The following is a 24,125-nucleotide window of genomic DNA, read 5'->3' on the forward strand; positions in this document are numbered from 1 at the left end:
TTTCACAAGTTCAATTAACTGAAAAAAAACTGCATTGCTTGGAAACTTAGATCGTGGTCAAAGGTTAATGCTGAACACTAACATGAGTGTAAAACAATTCTGGGTCTGTGTCAGGTCTCGCGTTTGATCTAGTTTCTGTTTCTTATTGGTTTTTAGTATTAGAGTTTGCATTCTTGTTTTATTTTGGTGTCTCACATCTCCTCTTGTTTCAGGTCCCATTTCCTGTCAGGTCGTTTACCCTCATGTGATTGTTGGCCACGCCCTGATGTGTTTCACCTGTGTCTCGTTATCCCCTGCTAGTCTGTTGGCCACGTCCTGATGTGTTTCACCTGTGTCTCGTTATCCCCTGCTAGTCTGTATTTAAGCCTTTTGTGTTTTAGTTCCCATTGCCAGTTCGTTGTGTATGCTACTTGGTATCACCTCGTTCCTGCTCTCGAAATCTTGTGACCTTGTGATCTCGACCTTTGCCTGTATTTTCGACCACTGTTTCTTGCCTGCTCCTATATGGTACTGTTGCCTCTGTTTTGCCTACCTGTGTACTGACTTGGACCGATTAAACGCCGAAGACTGATCTGCCCTGTGTCTGAGCCTGCATTTGTGTCCTCCTCCTCGTTCAGTTCTGACATTACGAACTGGCCAACAATGGACTCAGCGGGCTCTGATCCTTTTCGTGCAGCGCTCCAGAAGCAAGAGGAGCGCATCTCGCATTACGAGGGTCAACTCTCCTCGATCGTCGCCGGGTTCCGGGATCTCGGCGAGCGTCAGCAGCGGTTCCAGGCAGACATCGGTTCACAGGTGAACACTTTAAGTTCTCGGTTTGAAGACCTGGTTACTCGGCTGAATTCTTTGTTTCCTGCTGCTGCTCCCGTGCCTGCCGAGTCTGTTTCCTTGTCTGTGTCTCCAGGAGCTCCGATGGCTGCGGCTGCTGCAGCATCTCCATTCGTCCACCTGGCAAGACCGGAACACTTTTCGGGGGAATCGGAGAAATGTAGACCTTTTTTGATTCAGTGTGGACTGCATTTCGAACTTCAAGCGGCTTCCTTTTCATCAGAACGCTCAAGGGTAGCCTTTATCATCACGCACCTGTCGGGTAGGGCGGGGGCTTGGGCCACGGCGGAGTGGTCTCGGAATTCTCCTGTTTGCCAGACATCGGCCCTGTTCATGGAAGCTCTGTCCCGCACGTTTGATCACTCCAATCCTGGCCGAGAGGCTTCACAGAACCTGGTCTCCATGAAACAAGGTAATCGCTCTGTTATGGATTTTGCTATTGACTTTCGAACTGTTGCTGCTAAGGATGGATGGAATGAGGCTGCTTTGTTGGATGCTTTTCGCAATGGATTGTCTGAAGCTATCAAAGATCAATTGGCTCCTCTAACCCTGCCTTCCGACGTCGAGTCTATGATTTCCCTGGCTATCCAAATTGACGCTAGGCTCAGAGAAAGAGATCGAGAGAGGAGATCGGCTGCAGTTCGGTCCTCCTCCCAGCAGTGGCGGCAGCGTCGCCCTTCACCTTCCAGTCGGGACTTCTTCCCTCTCGGCCGGTCCAGTCAGCCTACAGCGCCACCTGCATCTTCGGAGGAGCCCATGCAGGTGGGACGAGCCAAACTCAGTCCGGAGGAACGGCAGCACCGCCTAAGGGAAATTAGGTGTTTTTACTGTGGTGAACTGGGACATTTGTTGAACAGCTGTTCAGTAAAAGACAAAGCTCACCAATGAAAGAGAGGACATTGGTGAGATGTACCGCTCCTATGAGCCGTTCCTCTCGTCCATTGTCGACGGTACAATTGTTGGTGCATTCCCAGTGGCACTCCCTGCAGGCTTTGGTTGATTCTGGGGCAGATGAGAACTTCATGGACATTCGCTTGGCTGATGAATTGAAGCTGGAACGTGAACAGCTTCAAGATCCTATGGAGGCTAGTGCACTGGATGGGCGCCTACTGTACAGGGTAATTCACCGAACTCAACCTGTTCAACTCATCGTGGCAGGTAATCACCTTGAGACCATCAGTTTTCATCTCCTCGACTGTCCTCTTCATCCTCTGGTTTTGGTGGCCTTCCATGGAGAGGGGGATTAAGGAGTACGTCGCCGCCTGCAGTATTTGTGCTCAGAACAAGACCTCCCGTCGGGCCGCCTTTGGCCTCCTGAATCCGCTGCCTGTCCCCTCACGCCCCTGGTCAGACATCTCCATGGACTTTGTCACGGGCTTGCCCTCTTCTGAAGGTAACACCTCAGTCATGACTGTAGTGGACAGATTTTCGAAGATGGTCCATTTCATTGCGTTGCACAAGCTTCCCTCCGCCAAGAAGACGGCAGAGGTCATGCTGTCTCATGTTTTTCGCATTCATGGATTTCCCAGAGACATTGTGTCTGACCGGGGGCCTCAGTTCGTGTCCAGGTTTTGGAAGGAGTTTTGTTCTCTGTTGGACGCCACGGTCAGCCTTACATCTGGTTATCACCCGGAATCCAATGGACAGACTGAACGCCTTAACCAGGAATTGGAGACAGGACTGCGGTGCTTGGTGGCACAGAACCCTTCAACTTGGAGCAAACACCTTATTTGGGTGGAGTATGCACACAACACACTTCCTTGCTCATCCTCTGGTCTCTCTCCATTCCAGTGTGCCTATGGTTATCAACCGCCACTGTTCCCTGCTGTGGAGAAGGAGTCCAGTGTGCCCTCCGCTCAGGCTCTCGTCCGTCGCTGTCGCAAGGTTTGGAATGGGGCTCGTCAGATGCTGTTGCGCAGTTCTGCGCGTTACAAGAGGATGGCTGACCGTGGAAGAACGCCGGCTCCAGTATACTCGCCTGGTCAAAGGGTGTGGCTCTCCACTCGAGACTTACCGCTGAGGGTGGAATCCCGGAAGCTGGCTCCTCGTTTTGTTGGTCCTTTCCCCATATCGAAGGTCATCAATCCTGTGGCGGTTCGTCTCAAACTCCCCCGTGCCATGAGGGTCCACCCTACTTTCCATGTCTCCCGTCTGAAGCCATTTAAGGAAAGTCCTCTGGTCCCTGCCTCCACACCCCCTCCGCCCCCTCGGTTCCTTGATGGGGGTCCAGTGTTTACGGTCAGCCGGTTGCTGGGGATGCGCCGGCGTGGTCGTGGTTGTCAGTATCTTGTGGATTGGGAGGGGTATGGACCTGAGGAGCGGTCTTGGGTGCCAGCTCGCAACATATGCGACCCGGAACTTATCAGGGACTATCGGCGCCAACATCCTGAAGATGGAGCCGGCCGTGGAGGGGGGGGTACTGTCAGGTCTCGCGTTTGATCTAGTTTCTGTTTCTTATTGGTTTTTAGTATTAGAGTTTGCATTCTTGTTTTATTTTGGTGTCTCACATCTCCTCTTGTTTCAGGTCCCATTTCCTGTCAGGTCGTTTACCCTCATGTGATTGTTGGCCACGCCCTGATGTGTTTCACCTGTGTCTCGTTATCCCCTGCTAGTCTGTTGGCCACGTCCTGATGTGTTTCACCTGTGTCTCGTTATCCCCTGCTAGTCTGTATTTAAGCCTTTTGTGTTTTAGTTCCCATTGCCAGTTCGTTGTGTATGCTACTTGGTATCACCTCGTTCCTGCTCTCGAAATCTTGTGACCTTGTGATCTCGACCTTTGCCTGTATTTTCGACCACTGTTTCTTGCCTGCTCCTATATGGTACTGTTGCCTCTGTTTTGCCTACCTGTGTACTGACTTGGACCGATTAAACGCCGAAGACTGATCTGCCCTGTGTCTGAGCCTGCATTTGTGTCCTCCTCCTCGTTCAGTTCTGACAGTCTGTTACTTTAATGGTGACGTTACTTCCATTTAATGCTCTCAAAGCGTAATGTCAAGTCATGAGGTATTTCAGTAATTGATGTGGCAAATCAATAAAGAACATACTGCCTCTCAATAATGTTCTTGAATACCCTTGGAAATGTAAAAGCAAGAAGTGCAACCTCATACAGTAGGGTCATGGACTTAAGTGGTTCAATTTCCATTCAGTTCTATCTATAGTGCATTAGAAAACATGAACATAAAAATTTCTAAGGGATATATGTTTACAGCTTTATAAAAATTGTGTATGTATTGTGTACACTTAAAACAGAGCTGAACATTCCCTTTGGTTTAAATATGTCTTAACCCAGGGAAATTCTTCATTAGGGGCTCTTCCATTAGTGCTTCTTCACTGAAAGTGTGGTGAAATTCCCAGTGTTTGGTGTAAAATGGAACAGAGAGTCATGCTATTGAGTGAGTGCAGCGTAGGTTCACCAGGTTAATTCCCGGGATGGCGGGACTGGCATATGATGAAAGAATGGGTCGACTGGGCTTCTGTTGTGCTGAAGCAAAGCAAGAATGTCATTGTCTTATCTGGGACACATGACAATAAACTCTCTTGAATCTTGAATCTCCTGAATATTCACTGAAATTTCAGAAGGATGAAAGGCTATCTTACAGAAACATAAAATTCTTAAGGGATTGGACAGGCTAGATGCAGGAAAAATGTTCCCAATGTTGGGAGAGTCCAGAACCAGGGGGTCACAGTGTAAGAATAAGGAGTAGGCCATTTGGGACTGAGATGAGGAAAAACCTTTTCACCCAGAGAGTTGAGAATCTGTGCAATTCTCTGCCACAGAAGGCAGTGGAGGCCAATTCATTGGATATTTTCAAGAGAGAATAAGATATAGCTCTTAGGGCTAAAGGAATCAATGGATATGGGGAGAAAGCAGGAATGGGTTACTGATTTTAGATGATCAGCCATGATCATATTGAATGGTGGTGCTGGCTTGAAGGGCCGAATGGCCTATTCCTGCTCCTATTTCTATGTTTATATGTTTCTATGTATGGCTGCATTCAGCAAGGAATCTGGCCCTTCTGCCCAACTTGTCTACTCCGATCAAGATGCAAGTCCTCCTACCTGCCCACATTTGACCTTATCCCTTCCCTCTAACCCTTTCCTATTCCATTTAACATCTGCCCAAATTGAACAGAAACAGCGCTAGGGAATGTGTGGATGGAGTGAATTAGATGCAAAATGTTTTCGCAATCTTACATAAAATGTGGGAAATTAATTACAGTGGAAAGTCATAGAAATGATGACATTGAAACTGTCCATTCAGCATAATGGGCACAGACCCTATGCATGATTCCAGTCGCACCTAACCTATTACCTGTTGATGAAATTGTAATTTTTTTTATTAAGACAAATTACATCTCAACACCAAAGTAATGACAATTGTTCTGCACCAGTAGCATCTCACAAATGTATAACCTCGAAAACCAAGAAGGACCATGTCGGAGGGAATGTTGGATTTAACCTGCACCCTGAATCTGGCTGCACTTTTATTTACGGCACAGATAGGAACGGAGAAGAACACAAGAACATCTCGTGGAGCAGTGATGAGTTTCACAAACAAGTCGGTTTATTCAAGGCCTTAACAGTGCATACACTGAGAAACACTCTGAGAGAACCCAAAGTGTTTCAAAGATTTGTTGCACCTACAGTATTTTTATATTCCCACAACACTAGGCGGCACAGTGGTGCAGCGGTGAAGTTTCTGACTTACAGCGCCAGAGACCCAGGTTCGATCCTGACTACGGGGACTGTCTGTACGGAGATTGTACGACATCCCTGATGTACAGATTTGTAGGTCAATTGGCTTAGGTAAAAATTGTAAAATTGTCCCTAGTGGGTAGGATAGTGTAAATGCACCGGGATCTCTGGTTAGCGCAGACTTGGTGGGCCGAAAGGTCTATTTCTGAGCTGTATCATAAAGTCTAAAGTCTCAACACAATGGTTGCATGTGGATTTTACATATTTGAAACAATTTACCATTGATCAACGCTCAACCTCCAGTTCTTTGTCAATGGAAAATTATTCCTGCATTTACCTAACAAATGGGTGCAATAAAGGATAGCTCTGTCCCATTCAATGTAGATTTACACCTGATAAATCTATTTATCGCCTCTCCTAACTTCCTATTCAATAGGTTGCCATTTTCCCCCATAGTGCTTTCCCAGTACATAAGCTCTTGTTGCAAATATTACAAATCACAATTTTTTTCTTATACTGTAATTTTCAGTATTTTCTACATCAGACCAAATCCCTTGATATCCCTATTTTAGAGGGATATGGTTCTTCTCGGATTTTGAGGTCATGCATTTGCGAGATGCTACCAAAGCAGAACAATTTGCCCGCATTTGTCCTGTATCCCTTTTAGAAGGATATGGGCAAACATGGGCGAATGGGACTAGCTTCGGAAGGTTGTCTGAGAGTGAGGAAGGCCGTCGGAATCTCCTGGCAAGCGTCGCGGAGCCGTCCAAGAGCGGACCTGGAGGTGGTCAGCAGAGGACAGGTCCGCAGAGAGTTCCGGAGGTCGGACGGGCATTGAGAGCGTCAGGAATCAGACAGACCCGGGGTGGGTGCTGGAGGGTCTAGGATGCGCCACCGAGAGATCAAAGTATGTATCTATGTATCTATACATGGCGAATCTTTGCATACTTTGTGTATGGTATGCAAAACACAAAAAATGACTGTGACGTGTCACATGTGATATTAAAGAATCAATCAATCAATCAGGTTAGTTGGGCTGAAGGGCCTGTTTCATGCTGTATGACTATATGACTCTATCTATGACGAAGGTAGCACCTCATGTGAATTCCTCTCCAAGTTGGACACTGTTGTGACTTGAGAATATAATTTTGGCTCCTTACCATTGCTGACTTTAAATCCTGTAACTCATTACCCAACTTCACTGTGGGAACACCTTCACCATTGGAGTTGCAGTGGTCCAAGATGGATCCTCACCATCATCATCATCTCAATGATGATTACATTTAGGCAATAAATGCCAAGCTTGCCAGCCACACACACATTCCATAAACGACGGTGAAGAAACACCAGTTCACTTTTGGATAAATTGTTGGTAATGCCAAAATAAATGTGGATAAGTTGGGCCAAAGGACCTGTTTCCGTGCTGTATGACTCGATGACTAAATCTCCACCCAAGATGCCACAGTTTACCTCAGTTTACCACATCCTTCCTGCAAGTCCTTCAGTAGTCAGGGAATAGAATCTGTTTATGCTGTATGCCAGTTTGTGTACATTTGTCTTATTGATTTGTTTCCCACCAAAAGTACCAGACAAAAACATTATTGAAGCTTATATTAGGCTTTTAAAATAAATTAAACCTATGCCATTAAAGCACATGCCTTAACATAAAACCTTATGCTGATAGTGAATTTGTGATGAAGATTTCATTTGAACTTTTCTTTAACTGAGTTTTTTTTTAAATCAATTCATGTATCTGGTAGTCACTCTCACTCCTCTTATCAAAAATGCCACTGCAACTTTTTGCTCGGTCAGAGTCTTGAAAAAGTTAGTGAAACTGTACTGTTGCTTAATTCATTTAAAATAGAACTTGAAAGTTCTGAAATATACAGCTTTGGAACTTTACAAGAAACAAATTATTTTCTTACCAAAGGAATTTACGTGTTGGAATGCAAATACAATTTTCGAAACCAAGTATTAAAAATGCAATTATATAACACAAAATAGATAACTTCCAATGACCAATGTTTTGATCAAGTTTTATGAATTCAACAGATTTATATCACAAGAATAAAAACAATATCCACTAAAGTAATAGGTAGACAAAAATGCTGGAGAAACTCAGAGATAATCATTTCCTAAATGTGCTTTTTTTTATATTACCTTAGGATTAAGAATTTGTGATGATTATACCAAGTCACAAGAACAATTTCTGTACAGTAATGCATGTGCATGCACACAGAGGTTGCACATCTACATGCACACACAGACCCAGAATTACATCATCGTCCTAGTATGGTGACCTGATCTGCATTATCTGCAGTATTGTTGACAAAACCTTATTCTATTCATTAGTTTACAACCAGTTGCTTTTGAAGAGTGAAATGTAAATCATTTGACATTTTATTTATGATTAGTACACTCCTTTATTATGCCACCCTTATTTTACCTCACATTGACCAAATCATTATCTTCGTCTTTTGAATCAAAATTTACATGCTGTGAAATGACCTGAGCATTGCCAAGCATCCAGGCAGGAGCCGCTGGTACCTGATACGACCCAGCCTGAGATTGACGGCATTTTCTCTGCACCTCTCCAGCTGTAAGTCAGCATGAAGGATGCATGTAGAACTACTCACACCAACTCTTCGACGTTCTTCCCATGAATTCTTTCTTTTCCGGGTTCCACAGGAAAGTTTTAAACTGGCGCATTCTTTCATCCGATTTTTTTCCACGTTTGCCACCAGCCACATTCGTCACTCCCTCCGCTTCTGCTTTGCCTTCCCCCTTGTCTCTCGGCATGTCTATCTGAATCAGTGAGAGGTACAATACCAGCAGGAAGTTTAGTTTGCATGGAAGAAGGTTGTTATGTTAAAACAGGCCACAAACATTCAGGAGCGTCTTAGGCCGTTAGGACTGTAAACTCCTATCTCACCAGGGACTAACCTTACTGTACCACCCTACTGCTTTTTTTTTTTAATTGCTGTTTTTTTCCCTTTTTCCTTCCGCCTACAATATTTAATATGAAAAAGAATATGTGATTCTGTTACATTCTGTTTGTAGTTTGTTTGGTTGTCTTTTTGCACAAAGTCCGCGAGCATTGCCACTTTTCATTTCACTGCACATCTCGTATGTGTATGTGACGAATAAACTTGACTTGACTTGAGTGAACCATTCCCTGCCGGAATTCTTTGACGTTGTCTGGTCCGTTAATCCTTGTTACTACAGCAGAGGGGCAGCTCAGCAAAAACCAGCATTAGCGAAATAGTGCCAGGCACAAGTGTAGACTACGTGAAGATCATAACCAGGCGACTACAATGTGATTAACTGAGAATAACTCAGAAAAAAAAGGACGTACCCTCAGGAAGGAGATGAGGAGGAATTTATTTTGTCAGAGTGTGGTGAATCTGTGGAATTCATTGCCACAGAAGGCTGTGGAGGTCAAGTCAATGGATATTTTTACGGCAGAGATAGATAGATTCTTGCTCAGTATGCATGTCAGGGGCTATGGGGGGGGAAGGCAGGAGAATGGGGTTGAGAGGGAAAGATAGATCAGCCATGATTGAATGGTGGAGTAGACTTGATGGGCTGAATGGCCTATTTCTGCTCGTCACTTATGGACATGAACTGAGAAACAGTCCAATGTGAATTTAACATTTCTCATCATCATAAGATAATAAACATATTATCTTTTTAAACAACAAATTGATTTATTGTGTTTTAGTGGAAATTAGAAAATATTGTTAAACTCATAGTGGAACATTCTCTTCATATCATGCCGTATGTAGTTTGTTGTGTTCATTGAAAAGCAATCTGAATAGTGTAAGACTCTTTAGTCAGAGTAGAAGGGTTCTGAACCAAAATGTCTTCTGTCCATTCCTTCCGCAGATGCTGCCTAAACCGCTGAATTCCACCAGCACTTTGTGTTCAGCAGAAGAGTGTAAGATAGTTCAGCATAGGACTGTCACTAGGTACACCTACTGTGGGCTATACTGTTTAGCCTTCTCCCACCCCCAAGTGATACAATCGCACTGTGATTAGCCAGTGGGCATTAATATCAGTGCATCCAACCTCCATTGGCCCTGAGATGCATACGTCAGCGGGTTGTCCGTTGTTTAAAAAGACGATCTGCCCCCACAAGCACCATTGGCAGCGTGTCCCGGACATTCACCATCCTCTGTGTAAAAATCCTGCCCCACACATCTCTTTTAAACTTTGTCCCTCTAAACTTGTAAACTATACTCTCTAGTATTTGATATTTCCACCTCAGGAAAAAGGTTCTGACTGTCTTCAGCGTCCATGTGGCACACGTAGGGCGGCACAGTGGCGCCGCAGTAGAGCTGCTGTCTTACAGCGCCAGAGGCCTGGGTTCAATCTGACTACGGGTGTTGTCTCCACGGATTTTGTACGTTCTCCCTGTGACCCTGCGGGTTTTCTCTGGCTTCTTCCCACACTCCAAAGACATACAGGTTTGTGGGTTAATGTGGCTTTGGTAAAATTGTAAAATTGTCCCGAGTGTGCAGGATCGGGTGATTGCCGGTCGACACGGACTTGGTGGTCTGATGGGCCTGTTGTTTTCCCAAACTTTGCGTAGAGAGGATGGCAGTGGGAGGGGAGTGTGAGGGGAGATTGGAGGCGAGGGGCACTCACAGGGAAAGAGGGTCAGAAGTGGAGTGGGACGCAGGGATAGCAGGGGGGGGGGGGGGGGGTTCCAGGACCAGGGTTGGGCTGGGTAAGCTGCAAGGAGTGGAAATCAGCCCAGGAGATCAAGGGAGCGGAGCATGGAATGGAGTAGGGTTGGTTGGGCAGAGGGTCGGAGGTCAGGGGAATGAATGGTCAGTATTTGGGGGTGTTCTGGGTCTGTATTGGGGAACTGGGAGTGAGCCAGAATGTGCAGGAGGGTGGTTGGTGAAGCAGTCATCCTATGGGTGGGTCAGTAAATCTGTTGATCTGTCGAGGTGGGGAGGTGATCATCTAAACAATTCAGTACATGGGGTGGCACAGCGGTCGAGCTGCTGCTGCACAGAGTTTAATTCTGACCCTGGATGCTGTCTGAGTGAACTTTGCACACACTCCCTGTGACCACGTGGGTTTTCTCTGGGTGCTCTGGTTTTCCACCACATTCCAAAGACATACAGGTTTGTAGGTTAATTGGCTTCTGGAAATTGCCTCAAGTGTGTAGGATAGAACTAGTGTATGGGTGATCAATGGTTGATGTGGACTCCGTGGGCCAAAGGGCCCGTTTCCTCGCTATATATCTCTAAACTAAACTACATCTCTGGGAGCAGACCAGACAAGGATCACAATCTGATGGAGTGGGATGTCCTCTTAAGTCGGGGACACGAATACACCACTTCAACGGGAACTACCCAAGACATTTTCTCAGCAGCAGGTTCTGTACGTTGAAGCCCACTCAGACAGGCCCTCCATAAGAGTTGTGAAGGCTTTCTTCTCCCTGAAGGCCTGCTCTGTTCCTGGGCCAATAATCTCAGAAGTGGTGGTGTCCACCTCTATGTTTATCCCACTGCCTGACATTCAGCTACTCTACATATTAGTGCATCAGGATTTGGAAAGAAAATCACAGCATTTCAGCAAACTGCAGAAAGCCCACAACTATCCTTGAGGGTTGATATTTTATTGAAATTGAATTGCATAGTGCACAAATTGTGGAGCGGCATGATCCAATATCTGGGCCTTCTAGTAGAATCAAATCTTTAACACCAATCTCACATAGAAACATAGAAAACAGGTGCAGGAGTAGGCCATTCGGCCCTTCGAGCCTGCACCGCCATTCAATATGATCATGGCTGATCATCCAACTCAGTATCCTGTAGCTGCCTTCTCTCCATACCCCCTGATCCCTTTAGCCACAAGGGCCACATCTAACTCCCTCTTAAATATAGCCAATGAACAGGCCTCAACTACCTTCTGTGGCAGAGAGTTCCAGAGATTCACCACTCTCTGTGTGAAAAATGTTTTTCTCACCTCGGTCCTAAAGGATTTCCCCTCTATCCTCAAACTGTGACCCCTTGTCCTGGACTTCCCAACATCGGGAACAATCTTCCTGCATCTAGCCTGTCCAACCCCTTAAGAATTTTGTAACTTTCTATAAAATCCCCCCTCAATCTTCTAAATTCTAGCGAGTACAAGCTGAGTGACTATACATAGTGATTATACAATAACTCATATGACCAATTTGGGAATACTGAGATATATCAATAAATATCAATATAATCTTTGCTCTTGAATGAAATGCCAGTCAATCATTCTGAATTAATGGCGGAGAAGATGATGGGCCGAATGGCCTAATTCTGCTCCTATAATTTATGAACATGAATCAATAATAGAGGCAAGAGTGAGAAATGCCAATAACTGTTGTAGCAGCAAAGTATATATTGGAGGTTAGGAGTAAGTGTTGAATTGGCTATTGACTCTGTAGTCTATTTTCATTTTCTTTTGAATTGATTTTCTCAAATCTATATTCCATTTTATTGTATTTTTTTTTAATTTTGGAAAGTCATTACAATTTATTTCCTCATTACTATGCAGTTTAAACCACATTTTCCACCAGATGTCAAAAGTGCAAACTTAAACCTATTAAAGAACCTGCTTAGAACGAAAGATGACTTCTATCATATTGGAAATCTATTGAATTAAAGAACAGTGGTCAGTAGGAAATACCAAGTGATTGATCTACGAAATGGATGCATTACACCGACCGTAACTATATTAATCAAAGCTGCCCGTGTCTGGATGTGCAAAACTAAATTAAAGTGTTTTTGTTTGGCAATCAATAAAGTGTACCTTGAATAACTTAATTACATGGACAGGCGTTAGTTTACCTTGGCATCAAGTTTGGCACAGACATTGTGGGCCAAAGGGCTTGTTCCTATTCCTATGATCTATGTTCTATGATCTATGTTATATGTTCTATGTGCTATGTTCTATGAACAGTTGTAATTTTACAGAACTGTTAAGTATTGAATTTAATGCTAAATATGAATAATCAATTCTTGACACAATTGAGAATCAATTATTCTGTTGGACGTTTGATTTTTTTTTCTACTAATATTTCTGTTGGAGGAAGATGGGGAACTTTTGATAAAGCCAATTGAAATTCACTGTCTTTTTTATTGATATTTTAATTTCACGAATTAACAATAGAACAGGTTGCCCAGACTTTATTTCTCCTGATCCCAAAGTGAAGCAATATCATGGACCTAAATTTCCAGAAGAATTTCCAGTCTGAAGAAGGGTCTCGACTCAAAATGTCACCTATTCCTTTTCTCCAGCGATGCTGCCTGACCCGTTGCATTACTCCAGTAGTTTGCGTCTTTCTTCGGTGCAAACCAGCTTCTGCAGTTCCTTCCAACACCTCATGGCCCTAAATAGATCTATCTTTATTTCCGTGGAATATTCTCAATAGATACTTCTCTAATGAGGTTCTGCAAAATATACAAGAACTCTTCCTGTTATGGGAAGGTGCAACTTGATTAGAGATGGAATGGAGAAGCAGAATTACCCCAAAGTTTTACTTTATAATTGACAACAATGTTATCACATTGTAGCAGTGCTAGAAAATAGAAAACACCACATAATCATCAAATACAACACAAATTTAAAATTTCCAAAAATAATATTTAGAAAACCATGATCTCTCTTCTGGCCACATAATTCCACATTAGTGGGCAATCAGACTTTACAGAGGACTGTAGAAGAGTAAATCTTATTCCTTTGTTTCAAAAGAGCAGTAGAGCCAAATTAGGGAATTACAGGCCAGTGAGCCTTACAGTACGTCAGTGGTAGTGCCAAACCCCCCCCCCCCCAGCAACCCTCCCTCTCCTCTCTTCCTCTCTGGCACTTCCGTCTCCATGCCCCGGGGGGGGGGGTGCCTCCGCAGCCGACCATGAAGGCGCAGGAAGTTATACCCCACCCCCATCACAGACCACATTGAATTGTATCATCATTGAATCATTGAATTGAACCATTGAATTAACGGAGAAGATTCTTAGGGTTCGATCCTGACTACTGGTGCTGTCTATGCGGAGTTTTACGTTCTTCCCCGTGATCGCGTGGGTTTTCTTCAGGTGCTCCAATTGCTTCCCACATCCAAAAGACATGCTATTTTGTAGACTAATTGGCTTCGGTAAATTTGTAACTTGTCCCTAATGTGCAGGATAGTGCAAGGGTACGGGGTGATCGCTGGCCAGCATTGACGGTGGCCCGAAGGGCCTGTTTCGGACCTGTATCTCTAAAGTCTCAATTCTAAAGTCAGAAGTCTAAACTAGTATGAACGGGTCAGTGTGGGCTCGGTGGGCTGAAGGGCCTGTTTCCGTGCTGCATCTCTAAACTAAACTATGGACTCCAAACGTGAACTGCAGTAGTGTGACCAATGCTAGCAACGGCTTCCTACAGTGTTCTCATTACATATGAAGAGCCAACCCTAATAAAGTGTACCACACACTCCAGACCTATTTTCCATTTAATGAACAACCCCCGACTCTCTTTTCAAGTCTGCTTCAAATAATTATTTTGTCCTTCAGCCTGGCTACTCGATAATAGCAAATAAGATATGTAGTCAATTCTAGGCACTTCTCCGAAAGAATATGATCACATTAGCCATTTATTGGTCAAACAGATTTCATTAAGGGAACTGCAGGAAAGTTAAAGCCAAGGTAGATAAAATAGTTTGCAATAAATAAATCAGAAAAATAAATAAATAAATAAATCAGAAACGATTTTATTCAGTAGGATGCCTGCACCATTTCACACCATGTGGCTTTGCTTAATATCATTCAGGATCCAAAGAAAATGTGGAATTTTCTCAATGTGGAATAATAATAGAACAAAGAAAATTCAGACGACAGACACAAAAAGCTGGAGTAACTCAGCGGGACAGGCAGCATCTTTTTCCTTCTCTCCATAGATGATGCCTGTCCCGCTGAGTTACTGCAGCTTTTCGTGTCTATCTTCGGTTTAAACCAGCATCTGCAGTTCCTTCCTACAAAGAAAATTCAGAAGTATGAGTTTTATAAGTTATTTCTTGTGTGTTCTTTGTTCCCCCTCATTGAGAATCAGTCCAACCACGTTTTAGGCCTTTGCTGGCAAATCATTCACACCAACTGCAGGGAGTGCTTATTCATTCCATGCCCACGCCAATCATCCATACTTAACGAAACCTGAGAGCTCACAGTGCAGTAACAGCAGCTAATTCATTTTTAACAGTGACGTTCAGCCAACCTAAATGTCATGCGCTGAATTAAGTAGTCTCTATTGCTCAGGCTACGGTGTTGGGAGATAATACTCAGCTCACCAGCAAGCCCTGTGATTGACTTTGGAGTTCTTCCCTATTTCTAAGATCATTAATCATATGTTATAGAAGCAGAATTAGGCCATTCAGCAGATCAAGTCTATTCAACCTTTCAGTCATGTGTGATCTATTTTTCCCTCTCATCCCCATTCTCCTGCCTTCTCCCCAATAATCCCTTACATCATTACTAATCAAGATTCTGTCAATCTCCATCTTAAAAAATATTAATTGATTTGGTCTCCACATCCTTCTGTGGCAATGAATTCCACAGATACTCCACCTTCTGAAAACAGAAATTCCTCCTCATCTCTTTTCTAAAGGTACATCCTTTTATTCTGAGGCTATGGCTTCTGGTCCTCCTCATCACTCTATCCAGGCCTTTCACCATTCGATAAATTTCAATCCAGTCCCCCCCCCCCCCCCCCCCCCCCTCTCCCCCCTCATCCTAAACTCCAGCAAGTATCTCATCTCAGGGTTTTGAAACCTTTCTATGTCGCAACCCAAACACAATGACACAATGGGTCAATATCCTCGCAAAGACAGAGTTACCCAATCCTGTTCTTGCTGCTTTGTCCACTGGTTGTTGCTCAAAGTTTCAATCATTTAATGAATCATTTAATTGCACTAATAACGCGATCAACAAGGTGTAATCAAAATTATAAGAGGCATAGATAGGGTAGACAGTCAGATCCTTTATCCCAGGATGGAAATTCCCAATGCTAGAAGGCGTAGCTATAAGGTGAGGGGAGGAATGTTTAATGGAGATGTGCGGGGCAGGTCTTTTTCACACAGGCAGTGATGGGGGCCTGGAACACATTGCCAGGGGTGGTGGTGGAGGCAGATACAATAGTGGCATTTAAGAGGCTTTTAGATAGACACATGGGAGTGCAGTGAATAGAAGGATTTGAGATCAGTTTAACTTGGCATCATGTTCGACACAATCATTGTGGGCCGAAGGGCCCAATCCTGTTCTTTGTTCTATGTTCTCATTAGTCTCTTTAGCTGCATTAACCATTGGTGATAATGAGTTTAATTTATTGATCACGTGTACTGACATACAGTGAAAAGCTTTTGTTGCGTGCTAACTTTGTTTAGAGTTTTGCTTAACTTGTGTCTTGCATTATGGCCAGGCAGGGACAGGATTAGGGAAACCCTGGACAATTAAATTAAAATCATGGAGAAAAAAGCATGAATGGTCTGGCGTCAGATGGTCAGTATATTTGTCTCCGTGTGCTCTCGCCCACATCCATTTTGCACAGCCTCGTCTACAATCTTCCCATCTTGCTCACCATTCTTGTCCACTCTCTTGTCCACTCTCTCCTCCTCCTGAAGCGTCACCCATTCCTTCTCTCCAGAGATGCTGCCTGACCCGCTGAGTTACTCCAGCATTTTGTGCCCATTTTGAGCATTATTCTTGTTCTCTAGGGCGATCCTAAATTGTGGGTGGTTTTCAAGTTACAGACACAAAAACAGTTAAATGTTTTAATCTTCAACGTGCACGTGGAAATGTTAAACTTGTATCTGAATATATTATAGGCATATGCATTGCTCATGTGCTAAAACATGTCTCAATATTGTCCACCCCAAAGTTCCATTGACTTTCATCGAACATTTGCGCTCAGCCCGCCAAGGCTGGTCATCATTTTAACGCCTTTTCCCATGCCCACATTGACCTTTCTGTCTTGGGCCTTCTCCATTGTCAACACTCAAACAAGTTAAGGATGGCACAGCTGGTGGAGCTGCTGCCTCACAGCGCCAGAGATCCGGGTTCAATCCTGACCTCGGCTGGTGTCTGTGTGGAGTTTGCACATTCTCCCTGTGACCACGTGGGATTCCTCCAGGTGCTCCAGTTTCCTCCCACATCCCAAAAACATGCTGGTTGGTTAATTGGTTAATTGGCCCTCTGTAAAATTACCTTGAGTTTGTCGGGAGTGGATGGGAAAGTGGGATAACATAGAACCAGTGTGAATGGTGGCATGGTCGGTGGGCTGAAGGGCCTGTTTCCATGCTATATCTCTAAACTAAACTTCTTAATTGCCATAACTTTGATAATAATAAAAGGCAGAATAGAGGTCTCTAAGTAGTGACGCTTCCTGGATCAATAAACAACAGACAATAGGTGCAGGAGTAGGCCTTCGAGCCAACACTGCCATTCAATGTGATCATGGCTGATCATCCCCAATCAGTACCCCGTTCCTGCCTTCTCCCCATACTCCCTATCAACAATCCCATGGCTCCAACTCTAACCTCAGGCTATTCCAAAGACTCTACATTTCTCTACAGATAAAATAGAAGCAACCAGCAAATTATTCATATACATTTACAATTTGTCATTAGAAAAGAATGTTCACATTTCCCTGAACATAAATACAGAAGCAAAAGAAATAGGAGCTCACAAAGGCAATTCAGTCTGATGTATTCTGCCATTCAATTAGATCATATTTGATTAACCTTAACCCCAACGACTCATGTTGGAACTGTAATATTATTACCCATACCTGATATAAAAAGCTGGCTTCAGACACAAAAAGCTGGCGTAACTCAACGAATCAGACAGCATTTCTGGAGAAAAGGAATCGGTGACGTTTCGGGTCGAGACGCTTCTTCAGATCATTTTCTACAGAGATGCTGAATGACCTGCTGAGTTACTCCAGCTTTTTGTGCCTATCTTTGGTGTAAACCAGCATCTGCAGTTCCTTTCTACACGTGAAGCTGTCAGTTTCAGGCTTCACACCCATCCCATCCCACTGCATCCTTACGTCCAAGTGTAAATAACAAGTAAAAGCTGTTCCCATAAATGTACTGAATAATGTTTATGCTCTTGGACTCATCGTTTGATTCTGTGCAACATAGCATTTGGGAAGATTTGAACACTCTGTAACACTGGAAAAGCTCAGGATATCAAATATAGAACAACGAGCAGCACAGTGCAGGGACATGCTCCTTGGCCTACAATGTCCATGCTGAACCTGATGCCTAGTTAACCTATTCTCCTCTGCCATATCCATCCAATTCCTGTATATCCATGTGCCTTTCTAAAAACCTCTTAACTGCCACTATTGTTTGTGCCTTCACCACCATCCCTGGCAGCGCACCTACTATCCTCTGTGTAAATAACTTGCCCCGCACATCTCTTTTAAACTTTCCCCCTCTCACCATAAAACTATATCCTCTACTCCTTGACATGTCCACCCAAGATTTAATACGAGAGGGGAAACATTTAAAAGTAAGCTGTGGCGCAACGTTTTCAAACAGAGGGTGGTGGGTATATGGAACAAGTGGTTAAGGGTAGCTGTGCAATTATTATGTTTAAAAGACGTTTGGACATAATTTTGGTCTTCAATTAATTTTTTCCCCTCCTGATCTGATGGTTTAATATAGGTCAAGAGATCAGCCTGCATGGGGTAATCATGCTGCCAAATAAATGTGGATGGCTAGGGGCGGCACAGTGGGCAGTGGTTGAGTTACTGCCTTGCAGCTCCAAAGACCCAGGTTCGATCCCAACTACAGGAGCTGTCTGTATGGAATTGGTATGTTCTCCCTGTGACCACGTGGGTTTTCTCCGCCTCTCTCCTTAAAGCTATGCTCTCTGGTCTGAAGAAAGGTCCTAACCTGAAATGTCAACATATCCTTTTTCTCCAGAGATGCATCCCGACCCGCTGAGATACTCCATATACCAGCATCTGCAGTTCCTTTCTACACAGGTTTGTTGGTTAATTGGCTTCGGTAAAATTGTAAAGTGTCCCTGGTGTATAGGATAGTGCTAGTGTACGGGGTGATCATTGGTCGGCCCGGACTCGGTGGGCCGTAGGGGCCTGTTTCCACACTGTATCTCTAAAGTCTGAAGGCTAATGGTGAAACATAAACTCATCTTTTCAATGAAGTAGACGGATTCTGTTGCATACTGAATGTTGATAAGTTCATACATTCATAAGTGTTAGGAGCAGAATTAGGCCATTCGGTCCATCAAGTCTGCTCCACAATTCAATCATGGCTGATCTATCCCTCCCTCTTAACCCCATTCTCCAGCCTTCTACCCAGAGTCCTTGACAACCATACTAATCAAAATCTATCTATCTCTGCCTTGAAAATATCCATTGACAGCCTCAACAGCCTTGTGTGGCAATGTACTCCACAGATTTACCACTCTCTGACTAAATAAATTCCTCCTCATCTGCTTCCTAAAAGAATGTCCTTTTACTCTGAGGCTGTGGCCTCTAGTCCTAGACCCTCCCACTAGTGGAAACATCCATCTCCTCATCCACTATCACCTTTCACTATTCGGTAAGTTTCAATGAGGTCCAGCCTCATTCTTCTAAACTCCAGTGAGTCGAGGCCCAGTGCCACCAAACGCTCATCATATGCTGACCCATTCATTCCTAGAATATTTCTCGGAAACCTCCTTTGAACTCCAATGCCAGCACATCCTTCCTCAGATAAGGGGCCCATAATTGCTTGCAATACTCCAAATGCAGTCTGACCAGAGTCTTATAAAGCCTTAGCATTACAGTATATCCCTGTTTTGGTATTCTAGTCCTCTCGTACATGTGAATAGGCAGTGACATAACTTGTCAACATTGGAACTAGACATTTGCATTTGTTCTTACCATTTAGCTGTGTAACAAGAATACGTAAGCATTCTCACAACACATAGAAACATAGAAAATAGGTGCAGGAGTAGGCCATTCGGCCCTTCGAGCAACACATCCAATTTAAACTTCCCCACACCCAACAAACCCACCAAATCTGAGTGTTTCCATCTATTCTCTGACCCCCAAGCATGGCTGTTCTGGATAATATTTTACAAGCCCTACAATGTTTGTTGATTTTTTAACACATTCACAAGTAGTGAGAGTTTCTACCTCTGCGAGTCTTTCCAGCAGTGTGCTCCAGACCTCCCCCTCAGTCAGTGCTCATTTTGTTTGCCTCCCCTCTGCTCTTTCTACGTGGAACTTAACAGCTCTTCGAGCGTACTTAGAGTCATAGAGACATAGATCCATACGGTGGATGCAGGCCCTTCGGCCTAACTTGCCCACACCGACCAACATGTCTCATCTACACTAACACAGCCTGCGTTTGGCCCATGCTTCTCTAAACCTATCTATCCATGTACCTGTCTCAATGTTTCCTAAACGTTGTGATATTACCTGCCTCATCTACCTCCTCTGGCAGCACATTCCATACACCTACCATCCTTTGTGTAAAAAAGTTACCACTCAGATTCCTAATAAATCTTTCCCCCCTCACCTTACCTGATCTATTGCTCTCATGATTTTGCATATCTCCCATCCACCCCTCATCATCCTGCGCTCTAAGAAATAGAGTCCTAGCCTGCTCAACCTCTCCCTTTAACTCAGGCCCTCGAATCCTGGCAACATCCTCGTAAATCTTCTCTGCTCCCATTCCAGCTTGACAACAAATTTCCTGCAACATGCTGACCTAAACTGAACACAATGCTGTAAATGTGGCCTCACTATCTATCTATATCTATCTATATCTATCTATATCTATCTATATCTATCTATATCTATCTAAACATAACTAAAGCTCTTATCTTGAGTTTTTCCGGTTTGCGCAGTTTTTCTATTTGCGCAAAAACGGTACGTGATACGTTATGATTTTTCGCCAGCTCATTCACCGTTCTCCTGTGCCACTAGTGCAACAAGTTTCGTTCCGATCGTTGGTAAATTGTAAAGGTTAGCGAGGTTTAAAAATCTTAAAAACCGCGTGTGCGCAGATCGATCTCCTCTCCTGCCAGTCAGTGCCCCGCGGATTAGTCCCTTCCCCTGTCACTCTGCGGGACAGTCCGCCCCTTCCTGTGCCATTGCATCTTTACTGGAGCTGAGGGACGCTGTGGGTGGCCGGCGGAGGTCTCCAACCAGACACAATTTTCGGAGGGACCGGAAACGGCGCGGCAGATGTCGCCAAACGGAAAGCGGTGAATCTGATCCCTGCGGAGGAGAATGGCCAGCGCCTGCTGTGAGTCCCAAACGCACCGCCATCGCAACGCCCCGCAGCTCCAGCCCCTTCGCCTCTGGTCCCCCTCGCTGGCTCCTCCCCCCTCCCCACTCCCCCCTTCCCCGTGATACCCCCCTCTCTCCCCCATGGCTCTTCCCCCGTCTTTTCTCCGAGCGCAATATTCCCCCTCGCTGGCTCCTCCCCCCTCCCACCCGTCGATGCGGCGGTAGCTGCTGGTGCTTCCGGGTCGATCCAGGCCTGGCTCTGAGGGAGCCGGCAGCTGATGCTCCTCCGGGGCACGCAAGAAAGGAGAGGAGCGGCAACCTTGAGATCCTGTGGAGGGAGAGTGGGGGAGGAGAGGGGATAGAGGGAGAGGAGTTATGGAGGGAGGGAGGGAGTGACTGAAGGTAGGGGAAAGGAGAGGGAGAGTGAGGTGAGGGAGTGACCTGGGAGGGGAGGAGGAGAGGGGAAAGAAGAGGGAGGGTGAAGAGGAGGGGGAGAGTGCTAGGAATGAGGGCAATGAGCTGCGCCTGTGCAGTTAGGGGCTATGGGTGAGTGGTGGAATATTGCGTTGGGGGACCAAGCCTCCTGTGTGACAGGGACCCAACGGGTCCCACTTGATCTAGTATCTTATACAACTGCTACACAACCTCCCAACTTCTATACTCAATACTCTGACTGACGAAGGCCCATGTGACAAAGGTCTTTTTGCCCACCCTATGTACCTGTGATGCCACTTTTACGGAACTTTCAGGCTCTTGGAGCATGCTTACGTTTGACTCTTTGGAACATAATGATCAGAGAGAGTTCGAAAGCTGAGGTGAGTCGAGTAAACAAGGAGAGAAGTATTGATGCAACTTTACAGGGTGTGGTTGCAGTTTTCAGTCTCCATATTTAAAGAAGGATGTGTTTGGCTGAAGGGTATGCAGGAAAACATCCTTGGATGAAGATGGTGATGTACTTGGAAAGATTGAGCAGGTCGGGCCTATACTCTTTGGACTATAAAAGATGAGAGGGGATCTAATTAAATCGCACAAGGTTCTGTGGGGCCATGGCAAGGTGGATGCTGAGGTGACACTTTCTCCATGTTAAAACAAAGAACTGCAGATGCTGGTTTAGTACACAAATGAACACAAAGTGCTGGAGTAACTCAGCAGGTCAGGCATCTACCTTTCAAAACCTCTCTCACCTCCATCCACCTATTACCTGCCATGCTTTGTCCTGCCTCTCGCTTTGTCCATCTTCCTTCCATTCCCACCTCCTACTTCCCCCCCACCCCCAACAATCAGTCTGAAGAAGGGTCTCGACCCAAAACGTCATCAATCCATGCTTTCCAGAGATGCTGCCTGACCTGCTGAGTAAAGGGCCTGTCCCACATGGGCGTCATTTGCGCGTCCTTTACGCAACATCATTTACGCGTCACGACGCACGACGCACGCATCGTGACTCGCATGTGATGCACGCACGGTGCGTGGTGACGTAGGCAGTGGCGCGCGATCGTGCGCGGCGCCCCAGGATTTTGGGATTCACAAAATCTTCGCGCGCCACCTGCGTGACGAGCAAATGACGCCCAAGTGGGACAGGCCCTTTACTCCAGCACTTTGTGTCCTTTTGACTTTCACCACTTGGAAGGACCCAGAACTAGCGACATAGATTCAGACTAAGAAGTTGCCCATTTCAGACAGAGTTAGGGAGGAACGTCTTCTGTCAAAATGTGGAGGTGGGTCACTGAATCCATTCATGGCAGACGGTGACTGCCATGTAAAGTGCAAGAGAGGCAACAGGAATGGGCAGAGAGCTGGAACGTAGTACTGAGCCCAAATTAAATTAACTATGAACTTATCGGATAGTTGAAAAGCTCAAGGGGTCTACTGACCTTCTCTTGCTCTCGTTGTTTATGCTCGCAAGAGGAATTCTGAAGTCATAGATTCAAAATAAGGCAGATATAAGGACTTTCATCTCTCAGTGGGTTGGGGATTCATTACCGCAGAGAGAGGTGATGCTTGAGTCTGAATATATTCAAGGCAGAGAATTACAGATATTTAATCCACCAGCACTTGGATTGTAGCCTTTTCTGCTTTGATGATCAAGTGCTCATCAAGATACTTCTTAAATATGAGATTTTCTACGTACATCCGTCTCTTAGACAGTGTATTCTAGACTCAAAATAACCTTGAGGTGATACGATACTTCTTAAAATCCTTTCTAAATCTCTACCCATACTTTAAACCAGTCTCCTCTCGTTTTAAATACCTATGGGGGGGAAAATTCTGACTTTACCTTTTAAATTCTGTATACCATTATCAGTTCATACTTCAGCTTTCTCCCAGCCTAAGCAAACCCAGCCCATCCAGTCTCTCTTTATATCCAAAATGCTTAATCTTTGACAACATCTGGTGAATCATTCCGTACTCTCCCCAGTGCAATCTTGCCATTCTAATAGTGTGGTGACAAGAACTATATACAGTTGCCCAACTGTGGCCGAAGCAAATGGTTTATAATGTTGCACCATAACTTGTCCTTGCATTCTTTGCCCTGGCTAATGAAGGCACCAACACCACACAGAGTGCAGGAGTAACTCAGTGGATCAGGCAGCATCTCTGGCAGACATGGATAGGCGACGATTTGGGTCGAGATCCTTCTTTACATGATTAGTCTGAAGATGGGTCCCAATTCGAAACGTCGCTTATCCATGTCTTCCAGGGATGCTGCCTGACCGACTGAGTCACTCCTGCACTCTGCGTCTTCTTGTGTCAACCAGTATTAACCATGACTTTTGTCCACAAGTATCTCACGTGTGGCACTGTGGCGCAGTGGTAGAGCTTCTGCCTTACATCGCCAGAGACCTGGGTTCGATCCCGACTACGGGTGCTGTCTACATGGAGTTTATACATTTTCCCTATGACTGTGTGGTTTTATTTGGGTGCTCCAGTTTCCTCCCACATTCCAAAGATATGCAGGATTGTAGATTAATTTGCTTCTGTAAATTGTCCTTAGTGTGTGGGATAGAACTAGTGTATGGGTGGTTGCTGGTCAGCGTGAACTCAGTGGGCTGAAGGGCCATTTCCCTGCTGTATCTCTAAACTAAACTAAATTAAACTTCTTCACCATCGTAACTACTTGCACTGCAATATTTTAACATTCTTGGACATGTGCATCAGAATCCCATTGTACCTCAATACTAATTAGGGTCCTATCCTTATTTGTCCTCTCAAACGACATCATCTTGCATTCATCAGAATTAAATTCCATCTGCCATTGCTCAGCCCATCTTGCCGACTAATTATTGTCTTTGTGCATCCCATGCCTTCACTCATCATTATCAACAATTGTTGTA

At 44.8% G+C, this 24,125-nt stretch overlaps 1 protein-coding gene across 2 annotated transcripts in view; it reads right to left on the minus strand.

Moving 5' to 3' along the window:
* Positions 1-24,125, minus strand: part of atp1b4 (ATPase Na+/K+ transporting family member beta 4) — a 46,578-nt gene that overhangs the window by 19,781 nt on the left and 2,672 nt on the right. For both annotated transcript variants that reach the window (XM_033030212.1, XM_033030211.1), the window contains exon 3: positions 8,160-8,328. In XM_033030212.1, coding sequence (XP_032886103.1) covers positions 8,160-8,328 — 169 coding nt within the window. The remainder of the gene's footprint in view (positions 1-8,159; positions 8,329-24,125) is intronic.

Source organism: Amblyraja radiata, chromosome 12, assembly GCF_010909765.2.
Source record: "Amblyraja radiata isolate CabotCenter1 chromosome 12, sAmbRad1.1.pri, whole genome shotgun sequence".
Taxonomy (NCBI): domain Eukaryota; kingdom Metazoa; phylum Chordata; class Chondrichthyes; order Rajiformes; family Rajidae; genus Amblyraja; species Amblyraja radiata.